The sequence below is a fragment of the Eufriesea mexicana genome, unplaced genomic scaffold (genome assembly GCF_001483705.2).
Source record: "Eufriesea mexicana isolate 0111107269 unplaced genomic scaffold, ASM148370v2 scaffold1369, whole genome shotgun sequence".
Lineage (NCBI taxonomy): Eukaryota > Metazoa > Arthropoda > Insecta > Hymenoptera > Apidae > Eufriesea > Eufriesea mexicana.
The window spans coordinates 197853-220891 of record NW_016909479.1 but is presented as its reverse complement, the minus strand read 5'-3'; the positions used below and the strand labels follow the sequence as shown (position 1 = coordinate 220891).

General features: G+C 39.5%; 1 protein-coding gene across 1 annotated transcript in view; it reads right to left on the bottom strand.

Annotated features, from left to right (window-relative positions):
• The window catches only part of AChE-2 (acetylcholinesterase 2), a 224186-nt gene that overhangs the window by 27338 nt on the left and 173809 nt on the right, over nt 1-23039 (bottom strand). Inside the window, exon 3 of the mRNA XM_017900772.1 lies at nt 8595-8747. Within this exon, the coding sequence (XP_017756261.1) occupies nt 8595-8747 (153 nt within the window). The remainder of the gene's footprint in view (nt 1-8594; nt 8748-23039) is intronic.

Here is a 23039-nt window from a genome sequence, read left to right as displayed (position 1 = left end):
CCTGATCAACCATTATCTTTTAATTTTACAACCCTAGATTCTTATTACCCAAATTCGTACAAGATTGCAAACACCTAGGAAAAAAGGTCACTTGGATATGCAATTAGGTTCAACGTCCAATTGGTGATATAACATCAAATTATAATATAATAATAACATAATAAGACAATAATAATTTAATAATGGTATATAATAATAATTCATGATAAATAATAAATACTATATTACATTATATATATTATAAGAATGAGATACGTTACCAATTCAAGGTTAAAAATTAGCTATTGGAAGCTATAGTACTTCATCTTCTAATTAACTGAAATGAAGGAAAATTTGATATTGGTTATAAAAATACCATAAAAATCATTGCAAGTTAAAAATATCGTATTGAAAATTTCTCTAGATTAGACAGAAAAATTAGAAATAAATTACTTTGTTCGCTATTATGTACACTCATACACGAAAGTATAGAAACTCTTACATTTGTTACGTTTAATAATTGAAATGTTTAAAATGATATGATACGTGTAATAAGGAAGAAATCCTTAGATTGTACCAATAAAATTAAAAGACAATTCAACGATATATGAGGTATTTGCAGTATATTGGAGTTACGGGTCATGGTGGCGCTAGTGAGTTAAACAGAAGTTTCTCTTAAGACTATTATAAGCGACAAACAATGCACCAACATAATACCGACACTTATTATTTTTTAATGAATGGCACTTTCAACTAATATTATAATACTGTTGCTTTCGAATATTTTTAGTGGCTAATCAATAGTGTACGTTTATTATTAACGTATTATATCTGCTACACATAGCGCTGAATTATTTTCTAATTTTACTGTTGCAACCTCGAAGTTTCCTCTTACTATGCATATCATTATTTTAAATTAATACACACACACACACACACACACACACAAATATATGTATAATTCGTTAGAAACAGGACTCGTAATCGTTCGAATACTTCCATATATGTGTGTACACAAAATATATAATATAATGTATATACCATATACATAGGAATGTGTAATAAAAATATATAATAAATAAGAACATATATGTATTTCTATGGGTACATACATTCATACATTTTTATGAGTATAAATACAAAAATGTTTAATACTAATTAACAAAATTGGGAGACGATTTTTTCCTGTTTCCGTTATACTACCTACACTCAGAAAATTCAGACGTAAACAAAGTATACGAAAAAAGCTTCGAAACCATTTATGTCGAATTTTGACATCATTTCTGTGACCAATATAAAATTTCCTGATTTTCAAATTTTCATTTCAGTTATTAAGAGGTAAGGTACTATAGCTTCCAGTTATTTTTCCCTTTCCTCGTTAAACTAATCGCTCATATAAAATCCTGTAAGACTCACATAAATTCTGATTATTCGTCTCTCGAGGGATGATCTATCACAGGTTCGGATTAGATCTAACAAGGAGACTGCAAGGCCTTTGAGTCATCGATTTGGTTCAAATTTTGTATGATGGTAGATTCAGTTCCCCTGGTGGTGAAGATATATTGTATATTGTATATTATAAGCCAAGAACAACGTCTCAGAATTACAAAGGAGTTCCCTTACACATTGTTACAGAATCTCGGCGCAGAAATTTTCAATTCCAATTTAAGGCGGCCAATTGGTACATATCCTTCAAAAAATTGATTTCTTTTATTATCTTAAAAAATTCTTCGTACTTTGCTGCGTTGAGTGCAAAAAACCCGAAGTCCAAATTCGAAAAACTCGCGTCACTATAGCGGAATTGACTCTGACTCAAGCAAACATTTTTGTGAACCTAACCTCACTTTTCTCAGAACACCGCTTCTAACCATAACGAGCAGTATAACTAAAGAACCTAGGTTCCAATCACTGTGAAATTTTTTGAACACGTGCCCAAAACACATGGCTCTGATACTAACCACCGATTGGAAACCTAAAAGTTATGAAAATTTTTCAAAAAAATTGTTACTTACGAATAATTTCTCTTATTCTATCATCGTCAACTTCGTGATTTATCTTTCAACTTATTCGAAGCTCTAAATTTATTAACTATGGTCAGTACGATAGCCACATTATTTACATTTACTCTCCATATTTTTTCATCCTTTACAGATTTTTTCTCCGCTCTGTATCCTGTCCATCATTAAAACCCGTTCCATTTTGCATATGATTAATTCAAGATTTTTTTCCGAACATTTCCATTGTGATATTTCGCACCTCAATTTTTCTATAAGTAGCTCAAAGTTAGAAGCAAAGTCTGTAAAAAATTGACAGGGCTACCTTCTTCCAAACATTTTCTACGAATTTTTAAAGAATGGTTATGATAGAGCTCACGTCATAAAGTTCTCCGCCCTTAAACCGCTGTTTATTCCAAAGAAAAGAAAATCGGGTTACCACGGCACATTGCAACCGACGAAAAATTCGGCCCATTGTTCGTTTCTCTCGCTGAGAACGAAGTTTGAGCCAGGTTTGAGTCACTTCGGGAGCTGTTTCTCGGTTAGGTTTTCAATCCGCAGGACCGCAAAGAAGTTCTCAATACGTTACCGAATGGTGTTGTCAAGAACTTATCGAAAAGCTCGGATCACTGTTCATTCCGCGAGAAACTTCTTTGCTTAGGTTCGAGTTAGTCGCGATCCAGGACCCGGTCTCGATCGGCAGCGTTCGAAGTACTCAGGGCATTGCCGAATGACAGTGTCGCGAAGTTGCCGAAAAACTTGGATCACCGTTGGCCCCGCACAGCCGGGAGAAAGCTGCGAATCTACGGAACTTCATAGAATGCGTTGAAGTCGAAAGCGGCATTTTTCGCGGAGATAGACGTCGATACAGCGGTTCCTGAACAGTCGACAAGGAGACATCGTTCCATTTGCCGTGGGCGATTTGTTCGTCACCGCGCAAGCCCCTCGGATATTTGTCACAGCGATCCACGGCGAGCCTTTCGAAACTCGCCAGAAAAATTGTCACGTGGAGGTAACGTGGGATAATATTTCTGAAAGGAGAAAGCGGGGCAAATTCGCTGGAATTCGCCAGGAACCCACCAAAACTGACGAAAATTCCAAAAATACGAGGATTTTTGTAAATGTTGAATACGTCTCGTTTCTTGGGTCAGTGATTCCGAATCTGGGATGAAAACTTAAAAAAATTCGAGTCATCAAATCCAACAAGGCCGATTAAAATGGAAAATTAATTCAGGGAATGAGGCATTTGTTGGTTATACCCCGTTCTTTGTGTTGCCAATTCTAAATCTGATAGAAATTCTTAAATCTTAAATATTATCTAAATATTTAGATTTTATATATAATAGTATTATAGCGACCATCATTCTCACCCTCGCCATTAGATAGATTCCGACTTTGTGGACTTTCTAGCAAGTCCTCGGAAAACGTCACTCATTAAACTACATAAAAATTGTATAATAGATACTTTAAAGTATCTAGAACACCATGACATTTTCAATTTATGCGAGAATTCATTTTCGACCAGTGTTTAGAGTCTCCTGACCCAATGTAGAGCGTGAAAGAGCGAAGGTGTTCTGACCGAGCGAAGGAAGCTGCGAATACGCCACTGTCATTATGACACTCGTTCTTGTTCGGTAAACGTCGTTAATTTTAACGATCCTTAAAATTACAAAGGCAACAGCGGGATGGGGGGACGAGAGATGAAGATCGGCCAAAGGGAAGCCCAGGGGCGAGCATAATGATATGGCGATCGATAATGCCCAACGGAGCCCGATGGACGCAGGAATTTCGTTATGTTGCTTTAATAAACGCCTGTCGAACGACATCTGTTAATTAATTTGGTCGTGTTCCATTGTACACTGACTGTCAGTTGAAATCGTGTCGCAATCCTTTACGGTTTTCCTGCTATACGAGGTACACATGTACTTTGCACGCGTTGAATACTTCCCGTCGTTCTTTGTGCGTTTGAAAAACTCGTTCACGCTGAATCGAGACACTACAGGCCCAAGAGAACGTAGAACAGTCGATATTTGCAGGAAAATTGGAGATTTTCGATCGTGGTTCACTTATCGTTGATTTGTACTACTTGCTCGTTAACCGGGCTCTCGACCGTCTGACCAATTACCGATTCGTTCCACTTGAATACTGCGCTTTTTTAACTATTTCACACGGAAGCCAGGAAAAATCACTGTCGAGTGTGATAAGGCCCATTTGCTGAGAAATTAAGCCTGTTTTCGTCGAGGAGCATCGGTCTGAATGGCTAGTTTCACTGCGGCCAACCGTGCCCCTCGGTGTCCACGCGAGGCAAGCGCCTTTTCCGCTGGGTTCCTTTTCACGAAACGATTCCACGGCACACTGTCAATAGCCATTGAACCTTTGGATAGCCGGATTCACTCCTTTCAACCGCGTTTCCAACGCAGCCAATGAATGGCCCCGCGAGAAATCGTGGTACGCGATCCGGCTCAGTCGATAATGAAGTTTAGCGAGGAAAAACCGCGGCGTGAAAGGATCCCCAGTAGAATCGAAAGGGGCACGTGGTGAAAGGAGGCTTTGGAAAGCCCCAGCTTTCCATTAATTTCTTCGGCTAATCGCTCGCGCGATTCATCGCTCCACCAGTCGGCCGGTTTATTTCCCGCCGTGATTATTTTTCCAAAGCGCGGAAACCGCGTCGTCGGCTCGATAATCAGACAATTCGATATCCCGATATACCCTTAATTGGTTAGAATCGATGGAAGAGTTCAAGCGGATTTTCGTCCGACCCACGCCCCCGGCATTTTCTACGGCACAGCTGCCGAGGCGGTATAGGTTAGGTCCCTGTCGATAAGGAAGTTTGAAATTTCCGTCACGTGACATGCCCAAAGTGAAGAAATCAGCGTACGCTGATGGACGAAATGTGTTTCGACTTGGAAGCGGAGCTCTGTCAGATATAGATACACGCGTTCAGCAGCGACGTGCATTTCTGCTCGTTTCTTTTTCTAGGCGTCTCAACGTTAACCCGTTTCTGACCCACTTATCGGCTTTGAACTTGTTTCGTCCCGGCCCGAAGGGAAACTCGCGACTTCTCTCCTCGCGTCCCCTTTCGGGGTCACCTTTCGTTTCTTTTTTCCCCATCCTGTCCATCGGTTTCGGGAATGAACTGGAAAGGAGCAGAGCAAGTTCCTCGTTTTATTGCCCTGACAAACTTTCGCGGAAAAGGGAAATTCGGAGTGAAGAGCAGCCGAGAAGGAGCCAAAGGAGACGAATGTTCTTTGTAGCCTCGCTCCCCTAATCAAGATGCTGCCTGAGCCCTTCGAGGACCATAGGGCCACCGATTAACTTCGTAACCGCGTGATTCTTGGAAGCGAGAGATGGTGTTAGGGATTGAATAGAGGGGATGAAAGTTGCAGGGAAGGAGAGAGGAAGAAAGCGAGCGCGAGTTAAAGGATGCTGTTTCAACCGGCTGGCGAAACCGTTATTAAGATTACGGTGGGCGCGCATGAGTAATGACATCCTCCTTTGCTTCCACCAGCGTTCCCTGATAAATTACCTCCTACGCTAATTACTTGGGCCTAGGCATTCCGCTTACGCGCATTTCACGTCCCAGTTAGTCGCTGGCATCGCGAGAAACCGCCGGAGATCAGGCTCCTCTATGATAGCGAAACACCCTGGAGGGTTGAGCGACTTTTCACGCGCATGTTGGATTAGGTTTGCTCGCGATAGGGCTTGTGCCTTCGGTAAACACAGTTTTGGGGAATATGTACAAAAGTGAAGATGTATATCATTTTTTTGCAGTGTAAATCAGGTCTGAATTGAGTCTGGATTTGGAACAAATTGGATCTCAGTTAGTATGTACAGTAGCTCAAAAGAATAAAGGCACTTAATGAAATATAATGTGCTTTGTTATTGTTAAATGATTATTAATAAATTATATTTATTATATATATATATTATTATATATTATTATTTATTATTATATATTATAAGTATCAAGTCCAACTTAATCCCAGATGATATATATATATAGTAAAGTACATCTGATTTTAGAGATAAAATTGAATTTGATCTAGGTTAGGTCTAATCTTCTAGTTCAGGTTGTCATCTGGGATTAAGTTGGGCTTGCTACTTATTATGGTTTTAACTGTTTAATATATATTAATAAGTATCAAGTCCAACTTAATCCCAGATGATATATACATATATATTTAGTAAAGTATATCTGATTTTAGAGATAAACTTGAATTTGGTCTGGGTTTGGTCTAGTGTTAGTTCAGGTTGTCATCTGGGGTTAAGTTGGGTTTGATACTTATTATGGTTTTAACTGTTTGATGAAATTCTATTTCTATTCAAATTTAAGCTTAGGTAGTTCTAGGTCACCTAGTTCTCTCATATCTTTTCAATCTTAGGACTTGAACTGAACTTGATCCAAGTTTTAATTAAATGTAAGTCTGACCCTAATGTTGAGTTTGAATTAAGCCTAACTCTTGTTAAAATTATTTGAAGTTAAATTGAGCATGTTACTTATTCCTTTTTCAACTATTAAATAACATTCAGTTTGAGTCCAAATCTAGTCTCAGATAGATCTAAATTGAGATAGACATCTCATATAGTTTTCTCTCAGTCTTATCATTAGTTTTAGTTTCGATCAATATCTAATCTTCTATCTCAGATACAAGTCTGATCTATGAATTAGATCTATCAAGCCTGAATTTTATTAAGGTTATACTTCGTCTCAACTTAAATCGAATCTTCGATTGTTAAATTAAATTCGAGTTTAATTCAATGCAACGTCAGAATTTGGCTTAGATTTTAGGCAAGTCATACTTCAATTAAATGTAAATTTGGATTAGGTTCAAGTATTGTCCAGATAATCTTCATCTGATGTCAAGTTGCACCCATTGCTAGTTAACCTCTAGATCGTATACAACTCTGATCCATGCTTAATCTCGGATAAATCTAAGTCTTCTCGAATCTTCCTTTGCAGTGTCAGAATTTTCAAATATTTGGATTAGATTTAGATGTTTTCGAGGATAAGCTCCATCTGAAGTTAAGCTACACTCATTGTCTGTCAACCCCTAGATGATATACAACTCTGATCCATACCTAATCTCGGATAAATCTAAGTCTTCTCGAATTTTCCTTTGCAACATTAGAATTTTCACAAATTTGGATTAGGTTATCCAACATAAGTTTCATCTAAAGTCAAGCTGTATCCATGGTTACTCAATCTCTAGATCATATACAACTCTGATCCATACCTAATCTTAGATAATTCTAAATCTTTTCGAATCTTACTTGGTAACATCAGAATTTTCAGAAATTTGGATTAGGTTTGCATATTATCCAATATAAGTTCCATCTAAAGTCAAGTTGCACCTATGCTTACTCAACCTCCAGATCCTATACAGCTCTGCTCCATATCCAGTCTCAGATACACCTAACCTAACCTCCCAGTGTACCTTTTTTCCAGGACTTGATTCGAATTCAGTCCACGTTGTGTTTCATCCGAGAGCCAAGTTCAACCGAAGTAAGACCTCTAATTTATTTTTTCGCTGGAAGTTAGGTCTCGGCTATTTTGACATGTCTCGCAAGGACTCGCAACGTGCCCGTTCCTCGTTCCATAAATTCCGGAACTCTAATGTCCTCACGGGCTAAAGAGGCGATGAAAGTTCAAGAGTCTTCGCGAGTTGGCCGTATACGCTTTCATAACTTCGCCGCGGGAATATATATCGAGAAATTTCGTGATAAACTCGTGCCCAGGTAGCGTGGCAGCCCACGGAAAGGCTTAACCACGTGGAACGAAGAAATTACGGTGTCTTAGCTACGAGCCTCCTGCGGCGTACAGGAGGAATCTAATAACCCGGAAGGATTCTAGAATCGTCCACGGGTTTCTCCCTTTGAGACTCTCAATTATTGATTTATACCACTGCGGCGTAGGATAAAACGCGACGATAAAGGAAACTCTGAAAGGCTAGCCTTTCCTAATATCCCGCCGACCTTTATTCGAGTACAACGGGCGCCTCTTAAAAGCTCGTCTTCGATAGTATCCACTCTAATGGCGATGCTTTTTTGTAGCGGAGCATTCGCATGGAAGGAAAATGAACGACCAACTTCAACCTCTGGATCGATGGTCGAAAAAAAGGGAGAGAGAAGGAAGATGAGAGCAGAAAGAATGGAAAAAGAGGAAAAATGAATAAATTTCCCGGACGACACTAACGTAGCTGTAATTTCTCCTGCGGCCGTTATTAGTCAATCATTCGTCGACGTTTCGGCCCATTTTTCCCCATGCTAAACGACCACCCGGTGAAAAGTGGAACAGAGTTCCCTCGAATTTTCTGTAACGCCCGGTAGTTGCGATTGCCGGTCATCGTGCACGAATGGTTAATTTTGATGGATGGAACCGTGACATAATTTCCCGATATTTCGCTGGCCGATGGACGATCGGATTTTCGGCCCGTGGGTTCCCTGATCGTTGTTACGGTCATAGAAAAGAGGGAATCACGAGCCGTGTTATCATTATTCGCCACGTGACTCTCGTCCCGTGGAAATGTCAGGCTATAACATAATGGTTCCTTATCGATCGGACGCGTTTCACGTGACGCGTCCCTGTACTCTTGGCGCACGTGACGATAAAAAGCTACTTACTTGGGTGAAGAAGTAGTAGTAGACCTTCATGCCACGGTCCGCGAACAGTTGCGCGAAGTGGATCGAGGGACAGATGAAGAAGTAGTCGCCTACAACGTCCGCGACCATCTTCTGGTAAATGTAGCCATTGTACGCGTCCTCCCAGTCGGTGTACTGCAACAAAAATATTTTTCTCGTTAGTAGGGGTCATAAGTGTATTATCGGGTCATTGGATGTTGAATAATTAACGCTACAGCGACCTCTAATGTTTGAATAAATAAATCAGATGTAAATATGTGATTATTGTTCGAATTATATTGCATATCATACACGTACGCGTACGATAGCGTGTAACTGGAGAGTATGATGCTAGTGTACACATCGTGTAATTGGATCATACGGTTAAATGAAATTTGGGAAAGTTCGAAAAGTGGATTTAATTTTTTTAAAGCTGCAAGTCGAGCAGCTTAGTATTAGCCGAATGTTGTGGTGGTAAAATTTGGAAAAATTCAAGAGGTGTATATAATTAAGAAAAAAAATTATTCCAAATATGGAGACGTAATTATCAATTGAATGTTTTGACATTAAAGTTTGGAAAAATTCAAAAAGCAGGTACAATTGAAAAATAAATTAATTCTAAATATGGAAAGCTAATCGCCAATCGAATGTTTTGGCATTAAAATCTGGAGAAATTCAAAAAGTACGTATAATTGAAAAATAAATTAATTTTCAATATGGACAGCTAACCGTCAATCGAATGTTTTGATGTTAAAATATGGAAAAGTTCAAAAAGTGGATTTGATTTTTTTAAAGATAGAAGGTTTAGCATGAGTTGAATATTTTGGTAATAAAATTTGGAAAAATTCAAAAAGTATATATAATTAAAACCAAATTCATTCCCAAAATAGAAAGTCAATCGTCACTCGAACATTTTGTTGCCAAGATTCTAAAAAAATTCGAAAAGTATATACAATTTTAAAAAATTCATTCTCAATATAGAGAGATAATCATCAATCGAATATTTTATCATTAAAATGCGGAAAAATTCAAAAAGCAGATACAATTAAAAAAAAAATTGATTCCCAATATGGAAAGTTAATCATCAATCGAATAATTTGGTGCTAAATTTTAAAAAATTCAAAAAGTAAATACAATTAAAAAACAAGTTCATTTCCAACATAGAAAGTCAATCGTCACTCGATCATTTTGTTGTCAAAATTTCAAAAAATTCAAAAAACAGCGTCCGAATGATCACATAATACATAGACAAAGCATAACCAAAAATATCCACCGATACATTTACTAATTCAGTTCGTTTAGCAATATCCGAAATCACTGAATCAATAATAGTAACCAAACCGGAGGATCCCCTTTCTCGATTGCCAAAAGACCAAGCGAGCGTTTGCGAGCGTTCACCAAAGGCACTTTGGCTGCGAGCTCCATGAAAGTGTCGGGAACAATTAACACACGGTGAAACAATGTCGGCCACCGTTTATATTTTCAGGAAAGCGGGAGCAATAATCGGCGTGTATCGATCGTCGTGGTGTTTACACCGCGCCACTGTAACCGTGATAAATGGGGCTCGATAGCTGGAACCGTGAATTTCACTGCGCCGTAAAGAATCAGAAAATTGTTCGCCGTTTAAATGCGCGTTTGTGCCTGCGAGGTGCATACAGCGTGAGCAAAAAGTACCGTGTTCTGCTTATCGGAGCCTTAAATTCCTCAGCAGTGACGCAAAGGGGGTGCGAAACGCGGGAGGAACGTCGGCTACCGATTTCAGGTCGTACTCGATGTCGCAACGGGCTCCGGGAAATTCTTCCACTTCGTTTTCGAGCTAACCGACGTACGAATAATTCCCCTCTGCTGCAGAAATTTCATCGCAGACCTGTTGCAGACCTGGCTATAGTAAAAGTGCAGACGGAAATACGTGACAGGCCGAAGACAGACGATTATTCAAAGTTCCCGCGCAAACTTGAGTCGCGCGAAAACGCTGACATAACCTAAAAGAACCGCGTCGCGGTTAACTTCCGATCAACTGGAATTCAGACGCGATATTGTTTCGTTCGAACTCTTCTTCGAGAGGAAGATATGAGACAATATTCACGTCGTTTTACAAATGCAAACTAGTTGACAAGATTTGTAAGACTTTATTTAACTCTTTGGGGCATGCTGGGATTAAAAGTGTGGAGGGATTGGTTGATGGTATTTATTTATTTAACACTAGATTTACGGACGCTATCTGTATACCTATTTCTACATATTTGACACCTGTCAAATTGACAAGTAAAGGAAACCACGTGTCCTTTTTTAACGATTAGTTTAATTTAAAAACAATTACAACATTAACAATGTTAACTAAATCTGTTACCATCGTATAATTGGAGCAACCCATCCGTCAAATTGACGGGTTTCGTAAATCTAGTGTTAATAATAAATTAACAGTGATAGAGTACGTGACTAATGATAAAGATACGAATTATTACAACTTGTCACAACGCTCAACCTACACTTCTGCAGCAACTCTCCTATTACAACTCACAACTAGCAACAAAAACAAATCTGGCAACTAACTTCGACAACTCTCTAACATCTCAGAACGTCCTTGTTCTTTTATATTCTACTTCCCACCATGTATATCATGCACGCGTTTTCCAAAGCCCCCCCCAACATGACCAAATAGAGGCTACGTCTCTCAGACGTGATGTTTAAGCTTGGCCTGATTAGTGTATCACGTCTGAGAGACGTGATGTTCATGTTTGGCCCAATTGCCGTGTCACGTTTCTCACACGAGCTGTTCACGTTTGGTCCGATTGTCATGAGGTGTGCCTCGTACGACATCGTAAGCTAAAGTTAAGGGCCTGACGCATCGTCCAGGCTTTTCCGACTGAACTGGCCTTCGAACTCTCGGTGACTACCGTAAAGCTACGTGTACATATAGTGGAAAACTTGCAATATTACAAAAGTGTCCTATCTTTTTGTGGGTGCCCCTAGTCCGAAGCTGCAACCGGGATCAACCGAACAACACATCGTGTTCTCGTTGCAAAACGAACATCGACCTCCATTTTCCTGAATAATGGAACACCGTTAATTGATAGCCGCATACTCGAGGAGACCGATATCTGGAGCAAGACCGAGGCACCAATGAGCGAAGGTTGAAAGTTGAAGAACTGGTTAAGGTATAGACGCAAGGTAAACTCGAGAGATCGTTTGGGTCTGGGCTATGTACGGATTTCGTATCGTCGGAGACCAGTGGGGAACTTGATGAGGGAAAGAAGGAGCTCCCAGGGTAGCTCGATGAGTCGAGGTGCAAGTTTGATTGCCGAATGATTGCTCCGTGGACCGCGTGGCTGAGGCAAGTTTAATGAAACGAGACTCGGTGTAGGAATGCTTCTCGGCCATCGCGAGCCAACCAAAGGACCAAGGAACCTAGACCCGCGTGTAATTAGCTCCTGGTAACTCGAGAGTTCCTTGAAACGAAGGAAGCCTCCGTACTAAGGGTCGCCCAACATCCTGCACGTTCCTCTTTGACGAAAGAGGGTGTGACATGTCTCTCTGTCACGTTTTTCTTTGCCCGGCGTTTAACCTCTCCACACGACGCGATCATACATTTTAATGGGGAAATGTCGTTGGATTACCATACGAACGACACGGTGGACGTCGATTAAAACAGATGCAAATGGACTCTCCACTATCATTTTCCGAACGATTACTAGAGCTTTGGTTATACTCGCGGTAGTGAAACCTGCGAGTAGACCTAACCTTAGCCTAGCGGGCCTCCGGTTTCGAGCCTGTGCCGTGGCGGCACACTCAGCCGGGCTGAAATTAACGGTTTTGCCGGCAGAGGCGCTGCGAGAGCAATATGATAGCGTTGTCTGGGTGTTCTGTCTTCTCGGGGCTTTAATCAAACTTTCAGCCGCGTATCTTCGCGAGAGGACGCGTAATCTGCGAGCGCGGTTCTTATCAAGGAAGGAAGAACGTGCCGGTGACAAATTACCACGAGGACGGCGCCCGCTGATCGAAACAGGCCTGATAAATGAGACCCGCTTAAACTTCCAACAATTTACCGGCCTCCGAACGAAATTACTCTCGGTGACGATTGGTTTACGGCTAATCCCTGGACTCTTTGCGCGTCCACAAAAAGCGAAATCTGTGCAGGGATGTGAAGGGACTATGTGATTCTTGTTACTTTCTGCGTTGGAAATAGGCGTTTATGGTCTCGGTTGGGGAAGACCAGGATGGAATATTTGTAATATAGTGTACGCTAATTGTTGAGATTTCGAATGCGATGTGTGTGCGTTATAGTGAGTGGTGTTGAGCTCTGGTCGTGTTCTGATAAGTTCGTTATGCGTTCTGACTGAGTTCTGTTTAGTCTTTGAAGTGTGCTCTTTAAGTTTGTGTGATATTTGATGTGTTTTCTGTGAATTCTGTATTAATCCTGATGTGTTCTCGTAGAGTTCTCTATGATTTCTGATGTGTTTTCTGCGAGTTCTGTATGACTTTTGTTGTATTATTTTTGAGTTCTGTATAACCTCTGATGTGTTCTCTTAGAGTTCTGTATGACTTCTGATGTGTTCCCTTTGAGTCCTCTATGACAATTAATATGTTCTCTTCAAGTTGTCTATGATTTCTGATGTGTTTTCTTCGAGTTCATTATGACTTCTGATTTGTACTCTTCGAGTTCTGTGTGATTTTTTATGTATTCTCTTTGAGTTCTGTATGATTTCTGTAATGTCTCGTCGTGTTCTGTGCTTCTATGTTAATTATATTACTTAATCTGCCGATAAGACACGTCTAATCTTCTGTGTTGCCGTTTCATAAGATCGACTTCTTAATTGTTTTAAAAAATTCTCTGTTCTTTGTTGCATCGAGCGGAGAAAATCCGAAAAATTAGATCGGGATTGACTCTGACTCAAGCAAACATTTTGTCAACCAAATGTATAATCTCAATTTTCTCAGAATGGTGCTTTTGGCCATGGTGCACAGTATAACTAAAGAACCGAGGTTCCAATCACTGTGATATTTTTTGGCATGTGTCCAAGACACGTGGCTCTGATACTAGCCACTGATTAGGAATCTAAAATTTCAGAAACTTTCTCAAAAAATTTGTTTCTTACGAAAAATTTGTCCTTTTATGTCATCTTCAATTACGTAATTTTTCTTTCAGCTTGTTTGAAGCTCTAAACTTGGTAACTGTGGTTAGTGCGATAGCCACATTGTTTACCTTTACTCGCCACATTTTTTCATCCTTTGCAGACTTTTCCTCTGCGCTGTATCCTGCCCACTACCAAGACCCGCTCCATTTCGCAGGGGTTAATTTAAGATTTTTTTCCGAACATTTCTGTAGTGATATCTTTTATCTCAATTTTTTTATAAGTAATTTAAAGCTGAAGGTAAAGCCTGTGAGAAATTTACACGGCTAGTTTTTCTCAAACATTTTCTATGAATTTTTAAAGAGAGGTTATGATAGAGCTTATGTTATACTAGTCTGCCTCCTTAAGAGGGGTACCATAATCAGGTTTAAAAAAATCAACTTTTTTTTTTTTCTTCTTCTCAAAGTGTATGGTTCCGAAAATGTCTGTGCAAGAAGAATTACCTAAATTCATAAAATTAGCAAAGTTATAGATGTTTAAAGTGCGATGTACAGGAATTGTATAACGAGTAATGAAAACTTCAAACACGTTTTTCTCGAAACCACATTAATTTGATAACCGATTGATTTGAAATTTCTTGGAGATCTTCACTGGATGTACCTTTATCACGTGAACCACGGATTTTAAAATCTGATGATTTTCTCTATTTCTGTTCACCACTTAATGGACGAAAAGCTTAAGGAAAATCGATATTCGAAATTCAAAATGCTGCCATTTTTTTAATTTTCAAAATTTCACTGTTTCCGTGATTCATGCTATAGTCGTATACATACTAATTAAGATACGCTATAGTTTTTTGTTTCAGATAATCAGATGGTCCAGAATCGTGTCAGTCATTCGAACCCATTTTTAAAAACATGATTTACCTAAGGCTATATAATTTCCATAATTTTCAATAATTTCGTAAAAAAAAAAAATTGAAAATATTCTCTAAGTATAAATAAATCTGAGCGCGAAAACTGCATGCCAATATGTATCGTGGTGTCCTTAGAAGAAAATCCCCAAAACGTCGATTTTTATAGGCAGGGTTACAACAGCACCTTTAATCTCTTCGCTATAGTGCTGGTCTGTTGCGCAGTGTCACTTGACAGCTGGGTGCAAGTGTAACGCGGGATGTGTTCATACGACACGAGTACTATAGCCGAGTACAGCCGGCACGTGTGATTTGTAATTGACATTTGCTATTACTTCAATTGAAGAGCTGATGAGAGATGGTAGACTACTTGTCCTGTAATACTGGGAACGATTACAGAGAACATAAATGGCGCACTAACTATGACGATAAATCGTGTATAGGGTGTTTCCATGAACAGTGGAATATGTCGTAAGGGATTATTAAAGTGTTTTTACAGCAGTTGCTCGATATGAACAGGAATATCGTGTGTTGTGTATCGTTTTCTCGAAGCTCAAGTGGTGGGGGAAATTTGGAAGTCCAATTTTTGCATGATATGACAGAGCATTTGTTGAAACGAATTCAACAACTGGTTATGTGAGATTTTTTAGTTGAAAGAAAGCAATTAGTATCCTTTGTTTCAAGCCAGTTGACGTCTATTGCTTTGCTCATTCATGGCGCAGTAAATTATACTCCATCAATTATTTCCTTATAATAGTGAATTTTGCAGATAATTTCGGATTACAGAGAGCCACTAAACGTTATATACATGGTTATTCGAGAGGCATAGGAGTAAATATATACTCTATATATAAACTCTAACTTCTTAAGAATAATAGTTTGTATCGAGTAAAGGGTTTTGTATAGTATATAATTGAAATTGTCCTAACAAATATCCTTTCATGAAACAAAAATCTATTTCAAATCAGTTTCACTTACAAAAACGAATTTGAGTTTAAAATGCATATTACCACACGAGATACAAAGAAATATAATATTTTATTGCATTTACGAGACTCTCTTGACTTATACCATAATTTCGTAACAGTATAATACGCATAATATTTTAAAAATATGCCTATAATTTTAGTAAAAATAATTTCTATTTTAGAACTTATTATATCGTATTAAAATTCGTGACGAATGTTAAAAATCAAACGGAATTTACCCCATGTATGACCATTTTCATAATCACCGGCATAACTATGCTCGATGGGATCACAGCCTAAAACTCAAATGTAGTATCGCACTTTTTCCACTATGTACAGGTAGCTCTACGAAGGTTACAGAGAGAACAAATGTCGAAATGCAAAGTCCAGGTCAGCTGGGGAAAACTATAGACGATGAGTGAGGCCCTTAACTTTAGCTTACGATGTTGTGCGAGACACCCCTTACGGCAATTGGACCAAACGTAAACAGCCCGTGTGAGAAACGTGACACGGCAATCGGGAAAAACCTGAACATCACGTCTCTCAGACGTGATACGGCAATCAGGCCAAACCTAAACACCACGTGCGAGAGACGTAGTACGTCGTTACGAACAGTTACGAAGCCTATAAAAATGTCTTTAAAAAGAATATCAAATGTTGACGAGGACATTGAAAGTTCTGGTAACATCGCAAACAGTGATTTGATAGATATTTTAAATAGTGATAGTGACAGTAGCGATATTTTACTTTCTTTACGAAAACGTAGGAAGCAATTGTTTATCGAAGATGATACCGACGATGAAGATCACGGTAATCACCGACAATCAGAGCTATGAATTTGGACAGAAACAACTAAGGAATCACAAATCTGGAACTATATGGAGATTAAAAATAAATAAAACTTATGAATCCTTTTTGTACGATAATCAATTGATAGCCGTTATTTATCAAACATTTTGCAAAATAAAATTAATTGTATTTGATATGTGCATTTAGATATCAAGTGATACGTGCGATTTGGGCCATTTCGAATGCTCAGCCACAGCCACAACAGTTGTTTATGATCCACGATATTGGAACTCAATTCGTAGTGCAAATGGCCAGGGAAAACATCGGAAAGGGTGTGCATGGTGTGGAAGAACTAAAAAATAGGCCAAGAATAATCAGAAGTCTGTTATTATTTACGTACAGCCTAAGATAGTTGACTTAAAATTTAAATTGACAACGAGATCGAGAATCAAAGTCGACCTTAATTGAACTATTGCATTGCAATAAGTCGAGAGTCATTACAGACTCGTGTCGATGAACAATTGATACTTTTATTCTCATTCGCACATTTTTATATCATCGTTAATTCATCGTTATCAATAAACATCACCAACGTGTCCAATCTCTACACGAATAATAATTTTTCATAAGCAACACCGGTCAGCAACACCGATTCTTCACATCCCCCCTGTAACTGGCTCGATTATGGCAAACGGGGCTAACAATGGCAGAGGCGTTTAATCGTGACGTGAAAACGTTCATCCTTCTACTGCAGTAAATTCCAGTCGGTGGTTCAAGTGGAATGTTCCTATTGAAAGAGCTGTTGACGTCTAAATAAAAATCCGCAGGCGCCGGTTGCCGCGATTTAAAGGGTAATCGTTTCTCGAGATCTTGAAGAGCAACGGGTTGCCGCTGAGTGGCGAACGTATGACGGAATAACGAGCGGTATGCGTGTCGGTGGGAAGCCAGTGAACGTGGGTGCAGTGGCCGGTGGGTAGGTGGTGTCGTTTAGCAAAAGGTCGGCGGTCGTGACAAATCGGAATGACCGGACGAACGACCGGAATTAATGGGCAGTGCTGGCGTGTCCCGAAATTGCCAGGTCGGTGCAATAAGACGGCAATAAATCCGTAACGAGAGGCGGTATTAACGAATCGTCATAATGGACCGGGCCGATTCTCTGTTTGACGATCACTCGACCAACCGTCTGCACGGCTGTTGAATTTTAGATCGCGATAAAGGCAGGGGAAAATTAATTCGCGCTGAAGGCCGTGTGCTGTGATTAAAGGAATTCCTAATTTCATGATATCCCTCTGCATGCTTCCGCGAGAGGTCGTTAGCGGTGTTGCATTTTAAAAGCACGGACGGTTTATTCGATTCGCCGATGGCGCTTTGAAGACGCCCCGGAGTAATTGGGAATAATTCGATTCTTCAATTTTTTAACAGCAAGGCGCTGTTAGCGAAAGTCGTTTAATTTCCTGATTCGCTTCGTGCCGTGTTTAATTATCTAACGGTTCTCGACTTTCATCTCGGATGTCCAAAAGTTTCCACCCTCTCTTTCTTTCTTTCGCAGGTTTACGAGAGAGCATAGGCCTGCTTAGGAACGAGGAATCGCTTTGTTCTCCACGCGAGTGGTTTTCGCGAACAAAACACGATCGTTTACGATGGTCCGTTCATGCTTGTTGACGCTATTCTGACGACCTTCTCAATGGTACCTTGCCGTGCTTGCAGGGAACTTAGGGAAACACTTTGGGTAAATGGGATGACATTGTTTCGACGATTTCCAATGTCTTTTAAACGGTAATGTTGCATTCCTTTTATTGCGACTCTCGCTAAGCAACCGGAAAGCTCGCGGAGACTTCTTTTTCCTACTAATTCGACGAGTAATTTCTCCGTTTTCTGTTTGTCGATTTCATCAACCGCTTTTCTCTCTATATATCTGCGGTTTTTGTCAGCAGTTTCCATCCTCTGCTCTATTTTTGTCGACGTACCCCTTTTGCTTTATACCCGGCATCCGTGGTTCCATTTTTCTTTCTTTTTCCGTGTTTTGATTTCACCTCTTTGCTTTCCGCGGATTTTATGACCAATTTTCCATTTTTTCCCCTACTTTTTCTACTCCGCTTTTTTCGATTTTTCCGCTTTCCTAACCAATTTTTGCCGTAGACTTTTTCCCTCTCTCTACTGTTTTTTGAACATTTCAGATGTTTTGACAAATACTTTTCTTTTTTCCGTTTTTTTTTTCTTCTCATTTTCCACGCTCCAATTTTTGACAGATTACCGAGAATCCCGAATTCTTGTTGTTTTCGAAACCAGAATTTTGTTTTTATTCCCTTTCTCTCTCTTCTTTGTTCTTAACACATTTTTTTACAGTTACTGATAATCGTTGATTATAAATACTCGCAGCATTTAAAGCATCCATATATTTTTAAATTAATATTTTTACATAACTCTCCCCCTTTCGTCATTAAATGACACACTTTTTTCGAATAAACACGGATGAAAAACCGAAAGAAGAAATCTGAAGAATTCTTTTAATCGAAGAAGGAATCGAACCGAGATCCACCGGATTAAGAAGCTACCACTCTATCCACTAACCCATGCTCTCCTTATATTTTCTTTTTCTTATTAGAGGCATTTTTCTCGCATTAGTTCATCATTCCCATAGGAGCTACTTGTACATTGCATATATAGTGTATTACATTTTTCCAATTTCCCATTATTAGTAATTCAAGGACTAAGGAACAATGCGATCTTCATATACGAATATTAGGTGATGTTAATCTGCAAATATAACGCGGCCTCCCGACGTTTGCAGGATAAAGGAATTTTTATGAATCTCTAAATTTTGATTTCTACCTACGGCTTTGCAAGATACCGGGGCTTTCAGCGGCCTTCGGCTGCCGAATTTATGCCGGTTTTCTGGAAATTCAAGCATGTGAAATATCGTATTTATACCGAAACCAGGGGTGGAAAGTACGTTCGTACCTAATGGCAACGAACGGAAAATACACCGGGGCCATGAACAAACAACCATTACGTTATAAAGGGGAAGAAAAATTCATGGAACCTGTCCGAGGCAGCGTAACAATTTTCTCAGGTCCATTACCCTTCCGGCAAGCATTTGTTTCGAAACCTGCTGTATTTCCAAACCGGAAACTCGTTGTTCGAGATCGCACTTCTTCACTGGAAGTTGACGTCGCGAATATCACGGTCAATTCCTTGAATTCCTGTTTTGATCATTTTATAAGGAAGAAACTGCAGCTCTTCAATACCAGATCTCGTTATGGAGGGGCTAAACATATGCTCTTATAATTCTCAATTACGACATATGTTAAAATCTAAAAAATATTTTCCTTGTACTATCATAGTTACTTAATAAAACCTCATATTTTTCAGGATAGCTTTCAGAATAATCAAGTAAATAAATAACATTTTTCGTCCAAAAAGAATTTCCAAGAATGGCTACATTTTTAACGTTCTACTTCATAATACTGCCTTAACCATTTACACTCCTCTGTCGAGTTACACTCGACGCTTCCCGATTCTTTATTTCCTAAATAAAAAAACAGAAAAGTAGTGACTAAATGAATTATTTAAATTCCAAATATGAGTTCCTGCTGCGACGGCAATAACGAAGACTAGACGTGCCTTACTGTCCTTCCAGCGGATTAAGGAATATAATTCACACCAAGGTGCAGACTACGGATAACCCCATAACCTACGACCAGACCAAGCAGATTGAATCCACGTGTGACCGACACACCGAAGTGACAAACAGACGCCTACTCATAATTCATGATACTGACGACCAAAATAATACCAAAAGGAAACCTTGACAGTTCCTTGACAGTTTCCCACTCCGCAACTAAAGGTTCTTCCGAAACACCTATGTCCAATGAAGAAACTCTATCTTTCCTCCACCAACAGCCACTCTTAACCAATCGAAACAAACGCGAGGAGAAATGAAACAGAACACGACGAGACAAGAGAGACATAAATTAGAACTCACTCGGAACACATCGGAAGACTTAAATCGGAAGTCTAAGACACCATATCAGACGTAAATCAGAAGTCAAAGGCAACACACCAGAAATCCTACAGATGCAAAACAAACTCAGACAGGACTCACTCAAGACGCATACACGTCACATTCAAAATCGCTACTACCAGTGTAATAAAGTGTATACAAAATAAAGTGCTCAGTATCTCGATGAGTAAGACTTACTGAGAGAAGGCATCCATCACGATAAACCTCGACTGCCTCCGTGCAACAGTTAGAAACAATGTTTAAGAGCTATATGTAGGATACCAAAAAACAGGATTTATTTTGCCTACAGCTTACAAAAATAACGTGTACGTGTTCCTTCTTTTATCGAAGGAATATCGGGTCTGCGCGAACGGTTTGAGACACCCGAAACGGACAGAACAAAATGAGCAGAATGAAACGAACACCGAATGCGGAAACTGATTAAGTGCAAGAAAATAATACTAAAATAACGTAACTATAACATAACACTGTCGCTGTGAGTCCTTTTCCTCCTTTTGTAAGCCGGTCTAATTGACCACATTGACACAAGAGGAATTGACAATTGAGAGGCTCTGTATTCCAGCGTAGCTTGATATATCAGAATAAGTTCAGGATCTGATAGACACGTGGTTATGTCTCCTCGCAATCATCGTGATATTTATTCCTGTACTGACACCTCAAGGTATATATACATTTGGATCTTCATCTTATTCTGGGACGTTTCGTCTCAGTGAGTCCTTTTACCTTCTTTTTAATACGACTAACTGATTAGATTGACACACGATTAACTGACAACTGAGAGAGAGATTCGAATTCTGGGATAATCACGATTCCGTTGACCTGCGTTTCAACTTAGCTTTGCTTCTAAAAATTGCCTTTTATAACGGTTGATTTTAGATTTCTTTCCTTGAATAATACCCTGCATAGGCCATTGACCGGTGTGTAATTTGTTTTCCTAAAAATTTGTAAAATAAAATTTTCTAAAATATAATCGTTAAAGAAAATTCTTTAAGATAAGTAACAATCGAGGAACTGTCCTGAGAAGTAAATTTCAAAGAAGATACTTAAAATAATAAGGAGCCATTGGGAAGAAAATTGAAAAATAATTCGAAGTGCAAATGATTAAGGAAAATTTATTCCGCGGAACCGCGTGACCCGGTTGCTTGTCGTTGATCGCCGAGCACGGTTAATCTGATTCTCAATCGAGCCTATAATTATACGCGACAGGCAATTTTCATGTGTTGAGCCGTTCTTAAGCACCGTGAGCCGTGGCTGAAATTCAACCACGCGGTTAGCTTATCGACTTAACTCCTCCGCAGAAGCATTCCGCCTCTTGGCTGCTTTTCTCGCGGCGTTCTGGAATGCGTCTCTGCGAATTTACATTCAGGGCTTGTTCGCCGCCACAAATCGACCAATGAGAGAACTTTTTCCCTTCAACGACCCAACTATGCACAGCTAACTTCTATCGGGTTAAGTAGCAAGTTCGCCTTCCTTTGGAAGAGCTTCCAGTGTTTTAATATAAATTCCATCCAATCTGTTAATCCTTGAAATACCGTTCGGCGGTATTATTACTCATTAGGAACTGCCATATTGCCGACCCAGGTAAAACACGATGGCACCTTGAGGCTTGGCTGTTAGAAGCACATCATATGAAGCAATGACACCACATGTGAGATTGATAGCTTAAATATTTTGTGATTTCGTCGATCGACAACGAGACCACGTGGCGTACTGATCATATTGAGAGAGTGTTGTTTTTTAACTGTATTTAACAAATTAATAAAGGAAAAGCAATACAACCACAAAGCAGACTTGCATCTGTGTAATATTTCTTAACATTGGCCATTGCATTCGACGTGTAGTATGGGAAAATAATTCAGTTCGTTTTTCAGTTTATAACCCGTACCCTTACACCTCAAATTCACCACATCGAAACTCCATTCACCACGAAAATTACCATTTTCCTAGTTATGCAAATTACTAGTTTCCTCAACAAAATAAATGCGTAAGTGTCACGTCTGTGTCCAACAAAAACCTTCAAACCGATTCCTCTACTATTGGTCACGGTCCACTCTATCACCCAGCATAAATGTTTCTTAGAACAGTGAAAAAATTGTAAGGATGTAAAATAAATATCACTAACCAAATTCTCGTTCGAGAACTGTTGAAATTCCGATGGGGCGTGGCACGGTTAACAGGAAAATCAGTCACACGTCGAGCCATTTCGTCCTAACGCGGCAGAATAACACGCAACTGAGAAAGACATCGACGAAAACGGACCATGAGCCTGGTCCGTGTTGTTTACATTGGATCCTATCTACACGTTTCTCACCCGTGATACTCGAGTTTGGCCCGATTTCCTTACCACGTTTCTCACCCGTGACACTCCAGTTTGGCCCGATGCCCTTACCACGCTTCTCACACGTGATACTCGACTTTGGCCCGATTACCTTACGAGGAGTCTCACACAATATTATAGACGAAGATGTTAAATAAGAAAAAAAGACCCCATCTACTGTGCGTTTGAGAAAAGAAGGCACAGCGTGTTTACATCCGTACAACTGACTAATTTCGCTAACACTGTCATGATCGCAGGTAGTACTGATACTTAGTGAAAAAATTGTAAGGATGTAAAATAAATATCACTAACCAAATTCTCGTTCGAGAACTGTTGTAGTTCCGATGGGGCGTGGCACTGTTAAC